At 37.4% G+C, this 23,783-nt stretch overlaps 1 protein-coding gene across 3 annotated transcripts in view; it reads left to right on the top strand.

Moving 5' to 3' along the window:
• ndrg3a (ndrg family member 3a) overlaps window positions 1-23,723 on the top strand; it is a 47,739-nt gene extending 24,016 nt beyond the window's left edge. Inside the window, exons 1-15 of one of the 3 annotated variants that reach the window (XM_051911784.1) lie at window positions 3,059-3,364; window positions 8,246-8,351; window positions 8,435-8,555; window positions 9,145-9,207; window positions 9,436-9,496; window positions 13,820-13,906; window positions 14,408-14,464; window positions 14,577-14,680; window positions 14,767-14,832; window positions 14,912-14,963; window positions 16,318-16,365; window positions 16,527-16,562; window positions 16,694-16,745; window positions 20,849-20,887; window positions 22,696-23,723. In XM_051911784.1, the coding sequence (XP_051767744.1) occupies window positions 3,314-3,364; window positions 8,246-8,351; window positions 8,435-8,555; window positions 9,145-9,207; window positions 9,436-9,496; window positions 13,820-13,906; window positions 14,408-14,464; window positions 14,577-14,680; window positions 14,767-14,832; window positions 14,912-14,963; window positions 16,318-16,365; window positions 16,527-16,562; window positions 16,694-16,745; window positions 20,849-20,887; window positions 22,696-22,862 (1,110 nt within the window). In that variant the 5' untranslated portion in view covers window positions 3,059-3,313 and the 3' untranslated portion in view covers window positions 22,863-23,723. Of the gene's footprint in view, window positions 1-3,058; window positions 3,365-8,245; window positions 8,352-8,434; window positions 8,556-9,144; window positions 9,208-9,435; window positions 9,497-13,819; window positions 13,907-14,407; window positions 14,465-14,576; window positions 14,681-14,766; window positions 14,833-14,911; window positions 14,964-16,317; window positions 16,366-16,526; window positions 16,563-16,693; window positions 16,746-20,848; window positions 20,888-22,695 lie in introns of those variants that run through there. The other 2 variants (XM_051911782.1, XM_051911783.1) reach the window with 2 other exon arrangements.
• The last annotated feature ends 60 nt before the right edge of the window (window positions 23,724-23,783 follow it).

Here is a 23,783-nt window from a genome sequence, read left to right on the forward strand (position 1 = left end):
ATAAGACATTTATCAGGCTCTGTTGGCAACCAATCCTCTGCCATGGTCTTGTCAGTCATCTCGCCACATTATTAGTGAATTGCAGTTCCTGCTGCACTGTGTGCAACTCTGCAGCTCATGCTCGATGAGCAGAGCAGACATTTACAATAGTTTACAATTAAAGCGACGGTTATACAACTTAATTAAATGGTTTTTATTCCAATAAATAAAAGCAAAACAACAGTGGAGGCAGTGCCACTGTGAGCACCGTAATGTAAATGTAGTGGTGGCATATTCTATGCTAATTTCACCTATACATCATGGAGATATTGCGAGACAGCTTTTCACCTCGACGAGAAATCTCGTCACATTTTAATATCGTGAGACCTCGTGGCACGAGATCTCGTCACACTCCTACTGCCCAAGGGAAAAGAATCATTTATACCATGATTTCATCTCCAATCCCCCGCTCTTTGAGACCTTCTCTCAGCCTCAGCCATCAAATAGGAATGTAAAAATTTAACCCAAATGTCTAGACTGGCCGGTCTCCCTTTCCGTTTTTTTCTCCCATTTTCAGATAGTTTCAGAATAGTTTCTATTATAAATTATATTTTGTTGATTTATGAAGTTTCTAGACAGTCTTGACTGGCCTTCATGAGGCTGTGTCTGTCCATTTTGCCCTCTGGTGCGTACACGCTCTCCTGAAGGTCACTCGGCACCTCGGCAGCACTGCTCACTGAGACGGAGAGAGTGGCTAACACAATCTGATTTATTACTGAAGCTGCAGGTCCATCAATAAGTAATAAAACCATGGTTAACACTTTATTGTAAGGTGGTTTTGTAACAGTTTATTTATACATTTAAGTACTGAGTAATATCAATTAAAAACGTACTTACTATAGGGATAGGAATTGGGTTTGGTTTAGGGTTAGTTGCATGTAATTATGCATAATTTACTGTTATTATTACTGTAAGTACATGTAACAAGGACGCTGTAAAATAGTGTTACCAAACAATGTTACTTCTTAACCCTTGGGTACTGCAGTTTGTATATTTTGTGCTGTGTCAATTGCTTTATGCAGTAGTATTTATCCGAATTATGCATTTTAGCTAAACGCCTGATACACGAATACAAAACACTGTACATACCTTTATAAATGCATTGCTGTATCCCAATCCACAAATGCTGACTTCTTTTACCTTATGTGTTACAGCTCCAGCTGTGTTAGCTTTCCCTGACTATTTCTCCTCACATTGTGTTTGTCTATGGTGGCCCCTGAGGCTTATTGAATGAAAAACAATGTTTCAACCTCATCTACTGATAAATGGAAGCAAGGCAGATCAATAACCTATCAGAGCCCAAGATCCACAGAGAGATCGCTCCGATGATATACCACACTGCACCTCTGCTGGGTCATAATTCCTTCAGTGGGGACAAACTGTGTTCTGCAACAATGATTATTTATTGCAGTGGTAGAAAACACATGAAAAAAAACATTATTGTACATCCAAGGTCACTGATAATAGGGTTAATTTTTGTTGTTGTACTGATTTGATAGCTCATTTGACTGAGTAATTATTTGTATGTCATTACATCCAGTGGTTCTCAACTGGAGAGTCACAACGTACTGTATAGAATGGTCATACAGGTCTAGATGCACATGTTGTCATGAACGATGGTTGCAATGAATCGCACAACAAATGGAGATAATCAAGCAAAATCACTAGGAGAAATATAGCACAACCACATAAACTAAGACATATACAACACTGAACCAAGAACCGAAGTCTTAAATACACAATGGAGGCTAATCAACAAAACAGGGAACAGGTGCGTAACTCAACAAACAACCATGGAAACTAACTAGGAACACAGACGGGCAAGCAGAGGTTCTGTCTACAAAGTTATATGGAATGCAAAAACTTTGAAGCTCAGTATCTCAAAACTGCTCCGAATGCAGATAGAACCTTATAATTCCAGGGGGATGATATGTTTATGTGTGTATATATTTATATGGATAGACAGATTGCATAGACTTCTATTGTTTTTATGTACAGTTAGTTATTTGTTATAAATACTGTAACCTGATCCTAACAGAAAAGTTTCTGTTCTTACAAATGAAGACGTCCCCAAATTGAGGTTTTGTTAAATTTAGCTAACTTGTGGGTGCAATTTGACCCCAAAATATGGTTAAGTAGGTACACACACATACGCACACATGCGTTTTTGACGTAAACAATCAAAGTTAAAGGGTTAGTTCACCCAAAAATGTAATTTGTCATTAAGTACTCACCTTCATGTCGTCCCGTAAGGACCCGTAAGAACTTCGTTTGTTTTCGTAACACAAATTAAGATATCTTTGATGAAATCCGAGGGTATCTGATCCACACATAGGCAGCAAAGACATTGCACCTTTTGAGGTCCAGGAAGGTACTAAAGACATCGCTAAAACAGTCAACGTGACTGCAGTGCTTCAACCTTAAGTTTATAAAGCGACGAAAAACAAAACAAAAATAACGACTTTATTCAACAAATTCGTCTGTCTCCTGTCACACTGCTATGCTATTGTCGTTGCAGAGCTTCAGTGTTTGTTTGAACGCGGGCTCAGTATTGGCCGGCTCCTGTTTTAGCATCTGCGTCGTGCTGCTCACGCGAATAGAGCCACGTGACCAATAAAACCATTTTTTGTATAGATTCATATGATAATCACTTGTGATTTTTGTGTTGGTCTTGGTCCCCACTTGATTAATCTCAAATCTGCCCTGAGGCAGTTGCCATGAATAGCATGTATTAAATCAATATATTTAGTCCAAATCAATTGATTTGCAAATCTCTCTGCATCTTTACTCTTGTTGAATCTGAAGCTGTGAACCAGTTGACCCCACCCAAAAACAAATAATAAAGTGCAGTGGAGAGCTTCATCCCTTCCTCGCCCTCTCTGTGTCTGCCCCACCCCTCTCATCCTTGCTCCTGCCACCTCCCGCCCACCTGACTTCCCCTCGTCCAATCGGAGCAGGGCTCTTTCAGTGTTGCCGTATACATGAGCAAGCACTGCCTCTTCAGCGCAAACCGCAGTCACTTCTTTCTCCTCCTCACTCTATCCGCATCTCAACATCTCTCCCTCTCTCTCAAAACATACCTCCTCTGTTGGTTTATCTCACTCTCCCTCTCTCTCCTCTTCTGTCACCCCTCCCTCTTGGATCTCTGCCTAGCTACTGTTCTCCCTGTCCGTTTCCCTCCATCCCTCCTTCAGCTACTCTGTGTTTCTCTCGTGGATCCTCCCATCTCTTCCTGTCTCCTCTCTGAAGCTGTCACTGTCTCGTGTGTGGAAACATGTCAACCGTTCTGGATGTGGAGCAGAATGCATGCACTGGAAATGCAGTGGTGAGTGTGTGTGTAAGAGAGACTGCTGCAACTCACTGCCGAGGCTGATTCCTGACTCCTGATTCCTGCTGTTTTAGTGCTAATATCCTACTATGTACCAGCAGAAATGTTTGTATGTGCATGCGTGTCATGGTTGATGTGTGAGCCAGTATATGTGATGCTTTCCAGTGAGGGATGTGTGTTTTCTTGCATTAGTCATGCGAGTCATGCGCCTCTCGGCTTGTTTACCTTACCACAGATTAAACCAGTATGAGACTAAACTGTCAGTTAGAAATATCTTTAGTTCATGAGCTTCGAATGTACATGATGTACACTAAAATGATATGTTGGTGCAGTCGAGGGATTGTCAGGTAAATTAGGCGTTTGTGTATTTAAATACGGCACACGTCCCGATGATCATCAAGCGGTCTAATAGGTCAAGCAAATCAAGGACATTTGGAGCACTTAAATACTCCAGCATTACTGGCAGGGTGTGGTAGAGAGTATATACTCCGTGTGTTTCTAGGAATGCATTAGTATGGATAGTGTGTACTAAGATCTGTGTATGCGATTTGTGTGTGTGTAATAGTTATGTGTCGTCAAGTTTGTGCTGTGTAATGGCTCCCTGGTTTGTGGTCTGTGATTGATGTTATTAGCTGGAGGAGCTGGAGCGGGGGTGGGGGGCAAAGGCTGAGACTTTTGGCTTGTATTCATTCATTCACCTTGGCTTGGCCTCTGTTTCCCAAGAGAGAGTGGCTTTGATTGTCTTTTTCCCATGTTTGAATGTTTGCATGCAAGGATGGAACCAAATATTATGGATACGAGGGTGCTAGATGGAATATTTTAATAAACAGCCATTTAAAAACCTATGTTAGTCTGATAGTAGTTTGATTATTTTGTAAATGTGTCCAATTCAATTTCTGTGTTTGTTATGGCGTCTTTACCCAGTTGAGAAAACCTGGAATTTGTGTTTTGGAAGCTCCCACCAGGCTTCTTAACTAGCTAAACCAGCAACATCCTAGGTTTACCAATTTCTCCAGAAAGGCTAGGCTGGTTGATCAGCATTTTATTTATTTATTTTATTGTGAATCGCAGATTGCACGCAGATTTATTTTCCATTTGAAGAGCACAGAGAGGAAGATGATGCAAGCGTTTGATATCAAATCATATTATAGGGTTTTTAATGAATACGTTGGAGAGTTTAGATCACCTCCTACTGCTAATTGTTGTGCTAGTCAGGAATCGTGATGACCCATCACTATTTGTCCCACTGAATTAGTCTTCTTTTTTTATCAGGCTCATTCCTATTCTGCCCCTCTTTCTAGACTCTCCCACACTCTCTAGACCCACATGCAGAGTATAAATGTGTGTATGTGTGTGTCTGAAAGATTGAGAGTGTGTTTGGCAGAGCGAACAGGAGAGACTTTTTTTCTTAAAATGTTACATTTCAGACTCTCCCACTCTCTGGCCTTGATCACTCACTTCCCTGAGAGCTGTAAACATTCGGACTCATTCCAGTGCAACCAAATTTAAAGGCAAGCGTAAGACATTTGTTCAATCAGCATGCCTTACTGCAAGCACTACTCATATTTTTACTCAAGTATTATATTAAAGATCCTATAAAATCATTTTATGAGCACAATTTTTTTCCCATTTTGATGTATTAAAACAGCCATGAATCATGATTTGCTACTTGCTAGTCAGTTGAAGGTGGTATTACGGGGCGGGACATTCTCTAGAGGGCATTTGATTGGACAAAATCTGTGTAATGCAGGATGAGTCATAAATATTTTTGGCTTGTTTTCCTGTAAGAATGACTTTACATTTTGTATATGTCTGCGTACATCTAATTTTTGTCAGTGTTTGAAGTCATAATGAAACAGCAGGAGTGGCCAATCTTTTCTTCTATATTGTGACGTATATCAGAGAGGAATGGATTATTAGAAAAGAAAAAATGTAGAGGATGGACTTGATTTTTATCTGTCGGTTGTTGATCTGAATGTGAGCTTCTAGTCGATTGTAAGAATGGGCCGGGGTTTATATATATATATATATATATAATATCACCAGAGAGAATTATGTTGTTTCACCGAAAGATCCAGATATGATATTAATTTAAAAATTACAATATCAATTTTATTAATCATTCACAATAGCATGCATTTAGAAAAGAAATTGGGTAAATTTCCATTTAATGCCAACTTCAACATATAAGATGGCCCCAAAGCTAGAAAGAAAACAATTATGTGACTCTTATTCATACAAAGAGCTTCAGTAAAGAAGCTAATTTTTCTTACCTCAGGACTCTTGTGTCCCTCTGCTGTGACTCATTCTATTATTGATGGAGAGGAAGCTGTGATGCGCGGAAATTTTTCTCTCTCTCTCTCTCTCTCTCTCCTAAAAAAAAAAAAAAAAAAAAAAAAAAAAATATATATATATATATATATATATATATATATATATATATATATATATAATATATATAATATATATACACACACACTTATAGTCCAACCTTGTGATGTCAGTATATACATCGCTGAACATGACATTGACATTCTATCAACAAACACCATGACCTTAGTTGGTCCTCCCTCAATACAAGCCCAGGACAACATTCCCAGTTTTCCCTCTTGATGACATGTGTACACTATCTCCTTCTGATGATATATAGATTGAATAAAACAGATATTTATCTTAGACTTTCTGTCTGGTCATTAATCTCTTAAAGGGGACCTATAATGCCCCTTTTTACAAGAAGTAATATAAGTCTCAGGTATCCCCAGAATGTGTCTGTGAGGTTTCAGCTCAAAATACCCCACAGATCATTTATTATACCGTGTTGTAAATGCCCATTTTTTTAATGGAAGCAAAAACTTGCTGTTTTTTTATGCATGTCTTTAAATGCAAATGAGCTGCTGCTCCCCACCCCACTTTCCAGAAGGAGCCTGTACAACTCGTGCCTCGGGAACTCTGCCAAAAACTAACAAAACATCTATTTGGTTTTGATTATCATCAAAAAAGGAGTGGGTGGATTTTTACCATTATTGGCTGGTTGTTTACACACGCTGTGGACACACATTCAGACACCATATAAAAGTGAATTTTGCATAAAATTGTTAATTTTGCATAATAAGTTCTTCTCCTGTTGAGGTATCTCTCTGCTCTCTCAGGCATGTGACAGCTCCATCTTGGTTTAGATCAGTTGGATTTGAAGGATCATATGGTTAGGGACATCACAGTCTGGTCTTCATTGTAGCCTTCTCCGGTTAGACTGACATGTAACCCGATTAATCGGTTTGCTTTGTTTTTTACATGTTATTTAGGGGTGGGGTTATATGAAATGGACCCTTTAAGGTAACGCACTGACTCACTTTAAAATAGCAGAAAATGTGTCCATGTTCTATCCATACAAATTGTGATATAGAGGACTTGCTACTTGCCTCAAAGAAAAATCTCAGGAGTTGCATAAAGCAGCCTTTTGCATTAGATTTTACTGGTGATTTCAGCCATTTTTGCTTTCCAGTCTTGTGTGCAATATGAATCAGACAGTTCAGTGAATGTTAAGACTCTGTTTGAAAAGCACTCTGTGCTTACGCAGTGTGTTGCAGTTCTGCAAAGTCACTCTCAAGATGATGGTCTTGTTCTGCAGCCGCTCCCATTGATGGCTCTGAAGCATCCGGCATGCATCCACATTGATAGCTTTAAATTACCAAAGGAAGCATTTATGTTTAGCGCTTATCTTTTCATATACACTACTGTTTAAAACTTTGTGGGTTTTTTTAATGTTTTTGAAAGAAATCTCTTATGCTCACCAAGCCTGCATTTATTTGATCAAAAATGCAGTAAAACAGCAATATTTGGAATTATTATTACAACTATTATCTGTTTTTAGATATTTTAAAATGTCATTTATGAAAGAATGTGATGTATATGATGCTGATTTGGTGCTTCTTCTTCCTTTACATATATCTTCTTCATGTTAAAAAGCAATTGCGTTGCTTCAAATTTTTGTGGAAACCATGATTTTTTTTTTTTTTCCAGGATTCTTTAATGGATAGAAAGTTCAAACAAACAGCATTTATTTGAAATAGAAATCTTTTGTAATGTTATACATCTCCTTACTGCCTCTTTTGATCAATTTAATTCACCCTTGATGAATAAAATTATTAATTTTAAAGAAAAATAATCTTAATGAGCCCGAACTTTTAAACGGCAGGGTAGTTTGTGTGTAATATGTTTGCCCTCTTATCTAGGATAAGCAACTACTATATTACTGCACTAATTGGGCTCTTAAAAATCTTTATAGATTTTGGATTTCTTCCTAAACGGATTTGGATGATGATGACTGGAGTGAAATTACAGTACAAGGAGTTCATCCTTTCAACATTTATGTGTTTATATTTATATTAGAACGTTAGATCTCTGCATTTAGATCACTTACATAAATCCAGTAGATGTAATCTAGGCAATAAATATGAATCACTGGATAAATTCATATGATCATTTCACTAATCTTCAATTGTTAATTGAATGCCCAGGGATTCTTTATATTAACCATAAGCCCAAATTAGTGTGTATAATGCAATGAAAAACATTTCTAAGCATTACTAAGGCACACACCCATAATGCAAAAGTACTGATGCGTGGTGGAATTGAATCGTGATTATGTGCAGCTGCTTGCCCTTCTCACTAGATCTTTCTATTGATCCTGAAGCCATCTGTCTGAGCCTCTCATGGGAGATCTCATTTACTACACAAATACATGCTTCCTGAAAGCAGCAGCACCAACACTTCACTCACTTAGTAGCATAGTAAATCCTAAATCATTTCCGGCAGCTTGACGAAGTTTTTAAGGAGAGATTTTATTGCCTGTATTTGACTTCTTGTTGTTTGTTCCAGGAGCATGACATTGAGACGCCCTACGGTGTGCTCCATGTGACCATGAGAGGCACCCCTAAAGGCAACCGCCCTGTCATTCTCACCTACCATGACATCGGCCTCAACCGTATGTGAAAAAAAAAATTAAATAACAGACAAATTGTATACTTGTCGGAAATCTGAGTATAATGATGACAATGGTGTTTTCAGACAAGTCCTGCTTCAACACGCTGTTTAACTTTGAGGACATGATGGAGATCACTCAGCACTTTGCCGTCGTGCACGTGGACGCCCCTGGCCAGCAGGAGGCAGCACCCCCCTTTCCCACAGGGTGAGTGGCACGTCCCCACAGCCAATGAGGCAATACTGCCATCAAACACATTGTCGAAATGTTTAGATTACACAGCCTTGCATCTTGAAAAACAATTTCTGCTGATTTGCAAGAAATTGCCTAATATTATGTAATTTAATGTGAAGTTCTTTCACAATTGTTTGATTTTTCTAGTTATATATTACCCACAGATGTAGCAGAAAACATCTGACTTAAGTTTGCATTTTCTTTCATCACTGGCCATAAAATAATGTCATATGTGAAAATCAGCTGGTTTAAAGGAAGATAGGAATCACGTCTATGTAGCAATGTTTCTTGTGATTAAGTGATAATACAAGATGTCTTCACCTTACAAATGGCTATTAGAAGGAAAAAATGCTATGAAATGCACATCATATTTTGTGAGAAAGTGTGGTGTGCAAACAGGCACTATTTTTGGAATCAGCACCCCATAAACGTTGCTAGATTTCATTCAGCAAATATGATGCAGAGTGACGTTATTTATTAGTTATATTCCCTTGGTTAGTATCGGTTGGTTATATTCCCATTGGTTATATAATTCTCATTTTCTGTCTTTGTTGCTCTTCAGGTACCAGTACCCTACCATGGATGAGCTGGCAGAGATGTTATCCTCAGTCCTGACTCAGCTGAAGTAAGTAACAAAGTCAAGCCTGTCCATTAGTAATGAATTACTCTGTACCACATCAATCAGTGAGGTCTGTCTGTGAACCTGCGGTCTGGACATCACTGCATCTGTAGGACTGCACACAGTGGCAGTTTGTCACGGTTTGAGTGAATTACGATATTTCTCTGTAGGGAGCACTGATGAAATACTGCAGATGTTGAAAGTGACACAGGATGTGTATGTATCCGTTTGCAGGGTGAACAGCGTGATTGGCATTGGTGTGGGAGCAGGTGCATACATCTTATCCCGCTTTGCTGTGAGTTCTCTGACATTTTTCAACTTTTCATTTTTCACTTTCATTTTATTGTCTGTGCCTTTCTCTCTGTTTCTTTATAACGGTATTGAATCCCCTAAATTAGCATTCTGTTTGTGTACGGAATACTGAATTCCCTCCCAAAGCAGTCGGCATAACCATAGCAACGTTTTGGAGTCTCTCAGCTGTAAACAAGGAACATGGATGCCAACAGTTTAACTCGTTTGCCGTTTTCTGTTTTTACTAAAAGAAATAAATAGCGACTGGAGACTTTGTCAATTATTAGTAATTCTCCATCAACAGAGACATTTTAAAATCTCTTTGGATTGTAATGTGGCTGTACAATAGAGTACCTCAGGGATGACGTGTTTTTGTAGGCAAAGCCCGGAAGCGAGTTAGCATTTTAGGACTTCCGGTTCCATCGTCCCGAAGTCAATGGGTTTTTTGAATGGGTTTTTGCTACATTGCCTGAAATAAGGTCTGTGGTTAACAAAGCCACTAAATATTTTCACGTTTTGATCTATGACATAAAACACACCCATTATAACCCGCTTGTAATGTTTTTAAACCTTTATTGTGTCTTAAAAACGGCGGTTGCTAACAAATTGCTAAAATGGACTACTTCCTTTGGCGGGGACTTTAGACGTCATCATGACAAACAGGACATTTGGACAGCATTTAACATGAAAAAGTGGATAAGTATTCATACACAGCGCAGATCATAATCAGCGAGCATGTTTTTAAATAAAGTTGTTTTTTAAATAAAGTTTGGTGGTGGTGACGTTGATCCGCGAACATGGTGTGCTGTAGTCCATTTATAGCCTACTGTTAGCTTTTTACATCTGACGACTTTATTTAGGCTTCAAAATGTATAAATGTTGTGTTAACTTGTAAAGATTATCTTGATAGACAAAACGTGCAAGTGTCATGACCCTTTGTTAAACACAGAGCTTATTTTTTGCGATTTTCCAAAAGTCAATGGGAAAAATGCATTGGCTTTCGATGGAGGGAACCCGTGCGCCGCTAACTTCCGGGTTGGCCTACAAAAACACGTCATCCCTGAGGTACTCTATAACAATTTGTAAATCAAGTACCCCTGCAGGGATCAACAAGAAGATTTTTTTCTGCTGTCTCATGTCAAGTTCAAATTTTACTTTCCCTGCAACATTTTCACCCGCCTGTTATAAATATTTTTGAACAACACATTTTTGAAAGTATAAAAAAAAAAATTTTTTTTAGTTTAGTAGTTTTCTTTAAAAAAATATTTAAAACAATTAAATATTATTAATTATATAAACAAATTAATTATTTTACAAAAATAACAGTTTATTTTGAATCACATGTACTGCTATAAACGTCATAAACACTTTACTGGAAATTGTTTTTATAATTAGTTATTATAAGTTTAGTAATTTTGTTATGGCTTTGTCATAACAGGCCGACTTAACTTCCGCCTATCCGCAAAGCAGTGGATCTGTTATTCCGTCTTACCTTTGCGCTGGCGACGTCTCGGGAAAATGCTTTAATAACTTTAAATGCGAACTGTGTATGTCAAGAATTTACACAGTCGGCTTCTTTTGGTAACGTTATTTATTATTTCCTTTCTGTAACTGCCTTGCTTAGGGTTTCCGCGAGCAGAAACTTTAGCAATGTTGTGTCCTTGAATTGCTGTCAGAGTTTTATCACAATGATTGTGTGTCCACACAAATCTGTTAGCCTATTTGGAATAACAAGAATATTGTCTTTAAAAACAGATCTTTATTTTTAGAAATTGGTAGGCTATGATAACGGTATTATTTCTTGTGAGATTTATTTATGAGTAATGGACACCTGAAAGTAGCACATCCACATATAATACTCCGAAGAGTTAATGGTGGGAAGATTTTAGATCATTTTACATTATACCAGTTTAAACTGAACTGGTGCAATATAAAGATTGTATAATTTGTAAAAAACGGAAGTATGTGTTCATTTAATCTTATTCCCTGGAGAAATAATTTTATTTAATTCATTTAATGCTGCTATAACAATGAGTACTGTTGTAAATCCTCTGTATATTTTTGTATGTCGCATACAAAAAGTCTTGTTCTACAATAAAGAGATGAATGATGACAATGTTTTGTTTATTATAATAAAAATACCATGTACAGGAGTCAGTTTTTACAACATTAACAGTCTTCGTGTAGAAATAGTATTATATTAAACACAATTTTTATTATTATTATGTCATATTTATCGAAATAAAACTGAAAAAATAGACTTTTTGATATTTAAAAAGAATAAGCTTATGTTGATCTTCATTGTACATAAAGGGACTGAAATAAGTAGTACATTAAGCATTGAATGAAAAGTTTTTTCTGCATGTAAATGTTGGAAACGTGCGTTTATTTCACAAATACATATAAACAGCTTCATCTGCAATAAAGACAGCAAAGTTTGCACGTTATTACGGGCAGCAGAAAGTGTACAGCTTCAGCGCTCCGTATTCGACTCATCCTCCGACTGCAAACAGCAAATCTTGCCGATCGGTAAGTTCGTTTGAGATCTGCCAAACACCTCGCCTTGAATTTACATGAAATTAGGCGACTACAGTCATCCTCTAACCACATTTGTGGCATATGTACAACTTTTGGGTGCTCTTCATTCGAGCGGCGCTAGTATTCCACTATGCTGACGGAAGTGAGGATGCACTGCTTCAAGTCCAAACGGAAGCTGTGTGACGTCATGTGAAAAGGGTCTATTATTAGCTTTTTTATTTATTATATATTTTTTAGTAATTTTAGTACTTCAAATTGAACTTGTTTTATTTCAATTAGTTGCCAAGGCAAGATTTAAAAGATAAAGTTATTCATCTTTTCACAAAAATTATATTTAATAGTTAGTTTTAGTTAAAGGGTTAGTTCACCCAAAAATGAAAATTCTGTCATTTATTACTCACCCTCATGTCGTTCCACACCTGTAAGATCTTCGGAACACAAATTAAGATGTTTTTGATAAAATCCGATGGCTCAGTGAGGCCTGCATTGCCAGCAAAATAATTAAGACTTTCAAATGCCTAGAAAGCTACTAAAGACATATTTAAAACAGTTCATGTGACTACAGTGGTTCAGCCTCAATGTTATGAAGCGACGAGAATACTTTTTGTGCACCAAAAAAACCCCAAAATAACGACTTTATTCAACAATATCTAGTGATGGGTGATTTCAAAACACTGCTTCATGAAGCTTCGAAGCTTTGGTTTTGAATCAGTGGTTCGGAGCGTGTATCAAACTGCTAAAGTCACGCCCCCCAGTGGTGAACCACTGAAATTTCGAAACACTTAAGACGTAACAAAGCCTCGTTTACTGAAATCACGTGACTTTGGTAGTTTGATACACGCTCCGAACCACTGATTCAAAACAAAACATTCGTAAAGCTTCGAAGCTTCATGAAGCAGTGTTTTGAAATCGCCCATCACTAGATATTGAATAAGTCGTTATTTAATACACAAAAAGTATTCTCGTCGCTTCATAACATTAAGGCTGAACCACTGTGGTCACATGAACTGTTTTAAATATGTCTTTAGTAGCTTTCTGGGCATCTGAAAGTGTTAATTATCTTGCTGTCAATGCAGGCCTCACTGAGCCATCAGATTTTATCAAAAACATCTGAATTTGTGTTCTGAAGATGAACGAAGGTCTTACGGGTGTGGAACGACATGAGGGTGAGTAATAAATGACATTATTTTCATTTTTGGGTGAACTAACCCTTTAACAATAAAACACTAAAATGATGGTGCATATTGAACTGCTGTACATGGCCTATATCAAACAGCTGTATCACATATTTTTATATCATCCCCACCTGCCCTTTTAGAGCAGAGTCAAAATAGTGCCGCAAAACTGCATTGCCCCCAGAGGCTCTGAATGCAGGACTGTTCTTATACTGCATGCACTGCAGCCTCAAGCATCTGAGGCTATTGATCAAAGTCTAAATATCTCTGACACACTCACAAGCCTGATATATTCAGCATTTCTTTTATGCAGAACAACCCATAATACATCCCTTCCCCTCCCTCTTTTCTCATTTACGTAGTGCCCTGTGTCTTTTTCCTGTGCTGTGCTCTCTCAGATCCTCTCTTCATATGTGTGTGCATAGACTGGCACACTGAAAGATTAATGTCAGTGACAGTCAGCAGCAGCAGAGGCTTCTGAAGGAAGATGCTTTAAGTTCAGCTGCTAAAAGCTCCTCTTCTGTCATGACTGCATGCATTTTTAAATCACACTCCCCATGTTTTCCTCATTAAAGACCCTAATTCCCTAAATAAATCCTTTGCTCTGTCTGCAGCTGATTCAGCCGTCCCTGGTAGAGGGGCTGGTTTTGATCAATGTGGACCCCTGCGCTGAGGGCTGGATAGACTGGGCTGCTTCCAAGGTGAGTATAAAGGTTGAACAAACAGATGGTGATTATATAGGTGAATATGCAGTGTTTTATTGTATATATAGATTTGCCTGTTCTTGCTGTGAGATGTTGCTCCACTCTTGCACCAAGACACAAGTTCTTAAACGCGTCTGGGGACACATATGTTTACACGTGGTTTGGCGCTGTGAGGATGATTAGCTGTCCTTCCTGTAGCACTGTCTTAGACATCTTACATTATAGACATTGCAGTTTATTGCTCCTCTAGCCACCTGCAGCAGGTCTATGGCATGTTAATGCAGGGACCCACCCTGGGCATCTTTCTCCTGGTGTTTTTCAGTCAGTAGAAAGGTCTCTTTAGTGTTCAAAGTTATTGAAATTGTGACATTAATTTTCTTCCACCTGTAAACTGTTTGTGTCTTAAGGACTGTTCCACAGATGCATGATTATGTTTATATTTTATTACTTTCATATTGTTATCCATATCCATATTATTCCCATTTTTTTTCTTTCTAGCTCACTGGGTGGACTAGCAATCTAGTGGACATTGTGATGTCTCATCACTTCAGCACTGTGAGTAAACCCCTCTGGCTTTACAATAATGCTTTGTGAGCACCATGAGAGCCACCTAGCTTTTATTTCTCTTTAAACGCAATGTTTTTTATTTGTTATTCTGATAAATTAGGAGGAGCTGACTGACAACCAAGAACTGATTCAAACGTACCGTCTGCACATTGCCCAGGACATCAACCAGGACAACCTGGCCCTCTTCTGTGGCTCATACAATGCGTAAGCTACTTTTCATTAAAGAAATTGTCTGTATTGGTCATTACTTATGCTGACAAACCTTCTAAATTAGGTCTTTGTTTTAACAGGCGTCAAGACCTTGGAATCGAGAGACCAGTTGCTGGCCTCAACGAGAACACAGTGAAGACGCTGATGTAAGCTATTTTATTTTATTTTATTTTATTTTATTTTATTTTTGTGTACTACTTTTCACCACTGTTTGTCCCTGTACAGATGCCCTGCTCTGCTGGTGGTTGGAGACACTTCCCCTGCTGTGGAGGCTGTGGTAAGTTTGCAAGTACAAGGTTTTTTTTTCGATTACAATTTAGTTTAAGGTCCTATTCTCACTGTTAACTAACTATTATCTACAACTTTTGCCTCAATAAACTCCTAATTACTGCTAGGGATGCACCGATACCAAGCTCTTGTACTTGTACTCGTACTTGTAAAAATACCCCCGATACCAAAGACCGATACCTCACGTGACGTCACTGACAGAGACACCGGCGGCAGCAGCAGAAACAATGTCAGCCTCAGAGGTGTGGAAATATTTCAAAATTAATGATGACAACACACATATTGCGAACTGCATGCTTTCAATCACAGTTCGTTATTGATTAATGAAGGCGGGATAGGCGGAATCGCACTGAATGACACAGACCAGAAGCGCTTCCTCTCGCGCGCTCTCTCTCTTTCTTGCACGCGATCCCAGTTCTCTCAGACAGCGCGCGATCAGTTCTCCTCGCGCCTGAATGGTCAAATGCACACATAGTTGTCAAGTTGTCAAAATGTCCATCGTGTGAAGTATCTCACGTAAATACAGTCGGTTATGGCTTAAGTCGACGTAAACTTTTGGGTGAAAACAGGATATGTGTCAGTATCCATGGATTCCGTCTTAAAGGGACCGTAGCCTATATTTGTCATTAATGTTAATAAAACAACAAAAGATGTTAAATTAATGTATACATGGTAAATAAACCTGCTGTATCTGAAAAACAAGTTTATTTAATTTGTATCTCTATAGTATTTGTTGTATTGTTTGTAATTTGTTTGTAAATTTCTTTTTATATAACAACAATTATATATATTGGTAATTATGCCCTTTGAAGGTTATTGGACACTGTGAAATTTTTGTTCTTTAAGTTTGTGACAAGCACATAAAAATTATTACTTTTTTCATTAGAGTAATAATGAAGAAGCTGTCGTGCATTCATTAGTCTCACTGTGTTGTGCTTGGAAAACTGCAACATCACCAAAAAAGAAAAAAAAGAGAGAGAGAGAGAACTTAATAAATGTATAGGCATCGGTATCGGTGAGTACTAGAAAAAAGTATCAGTACTCGTACTCGGTCCTTAAAAAATGGTATCGGCGCATCCCTAATTACTGCGTATTAATAATTAGTAAGGTAGCTGTTAAGTTTAGGTATTGGGTAGGATTAAGGGATGTAGAATATGGTCATGCAGAAAAGGCATTAATATGGGCTTTATAAGTACTAATAAACAGCCAATATCCTAGTAATATTCATGCTAATAAGCAACTAGTTAATAGTGAGAACTGAACCCTAAACTAAAGCGTTACTTTTTTTCCTTTGTTGCTGCACCTTCACTATTTGAAGTCTATTGAATTATTTTATATTACAGGTTGAATGTAACTCTAGGTTAAATCCAACAAAGACCACCTTGCTGAAGGTAAGACAACATGGGTATTTTGCAAAGCTCTAACTGTTAATCTTTAAGTCCAGCATTTAACTCATCAAACTTTTTGGTACATTGTGAACTGTGTGATCTTTACAGTGATATTTGTATCTCTTTATCCTTGTACATTATTTAATTCTCTCTCTCTATGCCAGATGGCTGACTGTGGCGGTCTGCCTCAGGTTGTGCAGGTTAGTCTTGATCTCCATTTCTTGATATTGAACATGATATTAAACACCTCCACCTTTGCTGTTATCTTCACCAATGTTAAAGTATGAATAATGTAATATGAATGTGTAAACCTGTTTAAATCTCCCAACAGCCTGGAAAGCTGGCCGAAGCCTTCAAATACTTTGTACAAGGAATGGGATACAGTGAGTATTTTTATCTGTTTACCTCAACGTTTGACATTTTCTAACCTGTGAATGTGTCTTCAGATGTTTGTTTAATTTGTAGAGCAATCTGGGTCAGCTTTCTCCATAAACATGCATCTGTTTATCTGCGTTTCTCAGACACTGAGCTATGCTGATTATCAATTCAGCACAACACTATGACTAATGGGCATCTTTTATTAAGACAAATCCGGCTCAGGGAGTCTGTCTTTGTTTCTTTACTGCTTTTTTTTTTACCGCACACAACTCACAATGACTTCCCACACACCCTGTGTTTTGATTAGTTTTCCTTCCAAACTTCAGACGTGCACAAAATTGCAATGTCCTCTGAATGAGCCCTCCTCACATATTGGTTGACAGGTTTCGGCGCACCAGTATAGCGCTCAGTGCGCTGCCAGCACTCTGTGTGAAAAAATGTCACCCTTTCTCTGACCCCGTACCTCCCCCTCCAAATATTCTTGCTGTTTCATTTCTGCACTGTTGTATAGTCCTTGTTGCAATCAGGCAGGAATTTACATGTCAGGAGTCAGCTTTTCAAGAGCATAATACTTTTGTAACATTCATTCCAAGATTTTAAATTAAGCCATCATAGCTCTAGAGAGTTTTTAAAGGGGTCACACCATGAGGAATCTAATTGCTAAATCTTACCTTGAGATTAAAGACAACATTGTACTATGAAAACATACTGTAAACTTCCAATCAGGCCCAAAAAGAGTTAATTTTTTTCATAATAACCCCCACTATGGGGAGGAAATGAAAAGGAAATTAGTGAAATTGGATAATGGTTATGAAGGACTTATTAGGACTTTGGTGTGGAAATGATTAACTAATAAAAATGCACAAAATGACCTCTTTAAGTAGTTTGCTGAAAAGATTTATAATTATCTAAGGGCATTGCTGCATCCCAATTTGCATATGATCCATCCTAAATAGTATTCGAAATTAGAATTTGTGTCTCAAATCATATCATGTTAAAATGAGTATTACAAAGATACCAAGATGGTGTTTCCAGTTAGAATCTGAAGTGCAGATCCATGCACACACACACACACACACAACGGCTAATATTGCTCACAACCCATTGTGCATTGGATGAAGATTCAATTAAAACTACAAACATGAATAAAAATTCCTCAAAGCAAAAAAAAATGGCAAAGAAGTGCTGCACGGGGTGTGAGTTCGGTCTCGGTGCTCTTTGGATGCAAGGGATAGTTCAACTTGTAAAATTAAGGATGGTCCAAGGCACTCGAATCATATAGAAATACTTTTTTTATAAGCCTTTATTTCATCATGGCTAAATATTAAAACAGGTGACACATACACAGTCTGCACACCTACGCGTTGCAGCTGATTTTGCCTTCGTCAGGGTGTGAGTAACAAACACATTGAGAGTTCATTTTGAGCAGCAATTAATTAGTCTAATGACAATCACCTGGTTCTGCTACACAGGACAAACAGAAGAGAGGAAGTTCGATGATTACATATCAAATTAAATCAAACACAGTATAATCAACAACAAAAAAAAAAAAATTTATTAAAAAATATATATATATTGAATGAAATAAAGTATATAACTCGGACTCCACAACTCAATGAATAGTTAGCTTTTCACTCATACTTAAATAATACCAATGCAAATTTGAAATTGAGTCTTGATTTTTCATATACTCAGAAAAATTTCATGGATTTAAATTTTTTTAAAGAAGATAATGGTGTACTACATACTACTATTTTTAGGAAAGAAACAGATAGAAATACTATTTTAAGAGCAGATAGCATTCACCCCTCATGGTTGTCCGATAATATACCCTTTGGACAGTTTCAGAGGTTAAAAAGAATTTGTGACAAGGAAGATGATTTTGATTTTATGGCTCAAGAAATGACTCAAAGATTTCAGGAACGAGGGTACAAAAATAGTGTGATCAAAAAAGCTTTCAATAAAGCAAGAAATATCAGTAGAGATGAGTTACTGTACAAAAACGCAAACCACGAGATTCTGACAATTCTGTTTATTTTGTTACACAGTATAGTACAGAAGCGAATAGAATTAAGAAAATTATAAAAAATAATTGTGATGAGTGATCCTCATCTCAGGGAAGTCATTCCTGAATCTCCTTCCATTGTCTTTCGGAAAGCACCTACGATTAAAGATAAAATAGTGAGAAGTCATCTTCCCTCTAAGAAATCAAGTACCTTGTTATGCCTGAGTGCAGGAAATTATTGGCAATTGCAATCATTGTGACAATATGGTTAAAGGGATAGTTCACCCAAAAATGAAAATTTGATGTTTATCCAAGATGTAGGTGACTTTGTTTCTTCAGTAGAACACAAATGATGATTTTTAACTCCAACCGTTGCGGTCTGTCAGTCGTATAATGCATGTCAATGGGAACACCATCTATAAGAGTCAAAAAAACATGCACAGACACATTGATGTCCTAAGACACTAAACGATCGGTTTGTGCGAGAAACCGAACAGTATTTATATCATTTTTTACCTCTAATACACCACTATGTCCAACTGCCTTGCGCACGGCATCCGGTGTGTGAGGTGTGTACGCGCTCTGGTGTAGTTTAAAGGATTAGTCCACTTAAATAAAATTTTCCTGATAATCTACTCACCCCCATGTCATCCAAGATGTTCATGTCTTTCTTTCTTCGGTCGAAAAAAAATTAAGGTTTTTGATGAAAACATTCCAGGATTATTCTCCTTATAGTGGACTTCAATGGTCTCCAAACGGTTGAAGGTCAAAATGACAGTTTTAGTGCAGCTTTAAACAATACCAGACGAGGAATAAGGGTCTTATCTAGCGAAACGATCGGTCATTTTCTTAAAAAATACAAATGTATATGCTTTATAAACACAAATGATCGCCTTGCACGTGCTTCCGCTTTCTGTATTCTTCAAAAAGCTTACGCTGCATGCCCAATATTTTTTTTTTTTTAATTTTTTTTTTATATTGATTATACTGTGTTTGAATCAATTTGATATGTAATCATCGAACTTCCTCTCTTCTGTTTGTCCTGTGTAGCACAACCAGGTGATTGTCATTAGACTAATTAATTGCTGCTCAAAATTAACTCAATGTGTTTGTTACTCACACCCTGATGAAGGCAAAATCAGCCACAATGCGTAGGTGTGCAGACTGTGTACGTGTCACCTGTTGTAATATTTAGCCATGATGAAATAAATGAATAAAAATTGTTTAAACTACAAACATGGTGGATGTGCAAGGCCGACATTTAAGTAGAGAGGGGTTTGACTCGTGATTAATACCCACGACTGGTAGATCAGCTTTGGAAATTAAATTATATTGAATGTGGAGGATTTTAACTGTGACAAGATGATTGACAGGGCAGTTTAAACAGTAACATTATGCATGTAACTAAGTGACAGAGCGGCCCTTTAAAGACGCACACTCAAAAGTATGTACTTTTTCTTCACAAAATCATTAGGCCAGGGGTGTCCAATCCTGCTCCTGGAGGGCCACTGTCCTGCAAAGTTTAGCTCCAACCCAAATTAAACACACCTGAACCAGCTAATCAAGGTCTTCCTAGGGGTACTAGAAACATCCAGGCAGGTGTGTTGAGGCAAGTTGGAGCTAAAGTCTGCAGGACAGTGGCCCTCCAGGACCGAGTTTGGACACCCCTGCAGTAGGCCTACATATTTTAAGGCGTAGTACAAGTAGGCGAATTGGGACGCAGCACATGTTTTTTACCTCTTGATGCCCTCTGTAGGTGAGGAGCTATAAATGCAGCATGAGACTCAGCTCATGTCACTGCAGAAAAAGGATTGCGATTTAAGACCCTGCAGTGACGCCATTAAAACACAGCTGAAAACACCTGCGCGCTCTACTGTGGTAATTGGTAGGGTTGAGGTTGTAACTTGCAAGGTTTCTTTTTAAAACACAGCCGTCTCCGACCACAGTCAGTGCCTGAACAGTATCTGGCCTGTATTCAGATTAACAGAAATGTTGTAAACATTTACATTAAATACTTCACATCCATTTTTGTATACTAAAACCTGTATTGTACAGATATCTTATTGTTCTGTCCATCTGTCTCCCTTCAACCTTTGCAAACAGTTCCTCATGTTTTGCTCAGCCATCTGAGCACTGAATCAGGTACCCGGATGAGTTATTTTGACTGGTGTATACATGCTTGCATGGTATACTTCTGTGCTTGTGTTTAGACATATTTGCATGGAGCTATTTGACGTGGTGTTATTTAGTGGTCGATCGATATGGGTTTTTTAATGGCCAATGCAGATATCAGTTTTCATAAAAAAAATAGTTTTTTTTAAAGGGTTAGTTCACCCAAAAATGAAAATTTATGTCATTTATTACTCGCCCTCATGTCGTTCCACACCTGTAAGACCTTCGTTCATCTTCAGAACACAAATTAAGATATTTTTGATAAAATCCGATGGCTCAGTGAGGCCTCCAGTGACAGCAAGACAATTAACACTTTTCAATGCCCAGAAAGTCACTTAAAACAGTTCATGTGACTACAGTGGTTCAACCTTAATATTATGAAGTGACGAGAATACTTTTTGTGCACCAAAAAACAGAATAACGACTTTATTCAACAATATCTAGTGATGGGCGATTTCAAAACACTGCTTCATGAAGCTTTGAAGCTTTACGAATCTTTTGTTTCGAATCAGTGGTTCGAAGCGTGTATCAAACTGCCAAAGTCACGTGATTTCAGTAAACGAGGCTTTAGTGTTTAGTGTCATTAGTGTTTCGAAATTTCAATGGTTCACCACTGGGGGGGCGTGACTAACCACTGATTCGAAACAAAAGATTTGTAAAGCTTTGAATCTTCATGAAGCAGTGTTTTGAAATCGCCCATCACTAGATATTGTGAATAAAGTCATTATTTTGGTGGGTTTTTGGCGCACAAAAAGTATTCTCGTCGCTTTATTACATTAATGTTGAACCATTGTAGTCACATGAACTGTTTTAAATGTGTCTTTAGTAGCTTTCTGGGCATCTGAAAGTGTTAATTATCTTGCTTTCAATACAGGCCTCACTGAGCCATCAGATTTTATCAAAAATATCTTAATTTGTGTTCCGAAGATGAACGAAGGTCTTACGGGTGTGGAACGACATGAGGGTGAGTAATTAATGACAGAATTTTCATTTTTGGGTGAACTAACCCTTTAAGTAAATCTGGGTCAAAAACATATAATGTTTATTTTCCATTGATTAAGCTGTTGTTAGATTTTAAAACTTTACCAAGTGGACATAGTTATTGGCAGATGCTACAAATCTAAATAAATAAAAATAAAAAAATCAGCCAGTTACTTGGCCTGGTCTACATATCGGTCCATCACTACAGTTACTAAAGTGTTTCAGGTTCCAAATGACATTTTGTAGACCTTGTTTTATTTCATTTATTAACTTTTAATCAAGCTTTATTTTTATATATTTTTTTATTAATATTATTATTTTTATTCTTTATTATATACATTTTCTATTATTTTATGAGCTATATGATTACTTCATTTTGATTTTATTGTTCATCTTTACTTTTCTGCTATGGTATAAATTGTTTTGTAGTATTACTTGGTATTTATATTTACTTTTATTTCTTTTCTAATTTCTAAAAAAGTTTTTTAGAAGAAAGTTTTATTTTTTATTATCATTATTATTTTGTAGTTTACTTTCTACATTTTTTTAGAAGGTATGCGTTTAGTTTTGCTTGTATGTGTCTTTGCGCTGTATTTGGTAGGTCTACATTTGCTTCTGTGTGCACATTTATACTTTGTGTAGGCAGACACAAGATGTATTTGTGATTATCTATTATTACATTCTCGGTTTGGTTTCCTCTTGCACGATGCTTGTTTTTTCTTTTGACTTGCGATTCCCCCCCAGTTCTATTGAAGACTGAAATAAACACATTCTCATATCCCTCTCCCATCTCACAGTACCAGCAGCTGGCATGACGCGTCTGTCTCGATCCCGATCCTCCTCCTCCAGCATCACATCCATGGAGGGCTCACGCAACCGCAACTTGAACAGCCCTCTGGACGGGCCCAACTCTGGAGTCTTGGACAGCCAGGCCAGGCCACAAACCATGGAGGTCTCCTGCTAAAGAATTCACTGTCTGCTGTCCTTTCACCCCTCACCTCCTGTTATCTGTGTCCTAGACACCTACGTGTTTCTAATGCCTTTAATAGTGAGGCAGGGGAGGCTCGAATGAAATGTATTATATACTGAAGGTATGCATAATGAATATATACAGATGTTACTATACGCTAGCCACATTTTCAGTCATAAAAGCAGATAAAATTAAAGACTAATATATATTTACACATGAAGGGTCTTCCATCAGGCTTTTTATTTTCATTTTTCATCTCGGTTCGCGTTCTGTTGAATTAATTCCACCTCTTTTTTGAGCCACTCTCACATAAAGAAAAACACATGCATTAACAAAAAATAGTTTTTATGTTTTATTGTGACCTATGACCTTTCCTGTGCTCTTATCTTGCCACACTGTGTGCTCTTGTCTTACAAATGTGTTCTGTCGTTGAATCCAATTTCCTGTTCATCCTATGAATGTAATGAATGTTCAGTATCTGACTTTTGTTGTATTTATATTAAGAACTCTAACGGGTTATACTAAAAACCATCAGCTATTAGGAGACAATAGTGGAATATCATGCTTTATTTTCGTTTTAATAACTGTTTCGTTGTATTTTTTTTTAAGTTACATTAGGCTATCACCCTTTTAAATATTTAAAACAAAAGTAGCAAGGACTTAGTTTGATATAAAATTATGTTTTTCTTTTGTACATTCACTACCTTACCATTTTTCAAACACAATCATTCTTAATCAAAACATGAATTGATGTACACATGGAATGACAGCCGTATACAAGTATGAAATAGTGTCTGACAAAGTCACTGTCCACTGATTCTCAATTACTAAATAAAGTTAGATCATGGAAAATAACTGTTCATGCACTTTTTCCTTAGGCATTTCTAACTATATAGCTATACTTTTGCTTTCAAA

This window comes from Ctenopharyngodon idella, chromosome 11 (genome assembly GCF_019924925.1).
Source record: "Ctenopharyngodon idella isolate HZGC_01 chromosome 11, HZGC01, whole genome shotgun sequence".
Lineage (NCBI taxonomy): Eukaryota > Metazoa > Chordata > Actinopteri > Cypriniformes > Xenocyprididae > Ctenopharyngodon > Ctenopharyngodon idella.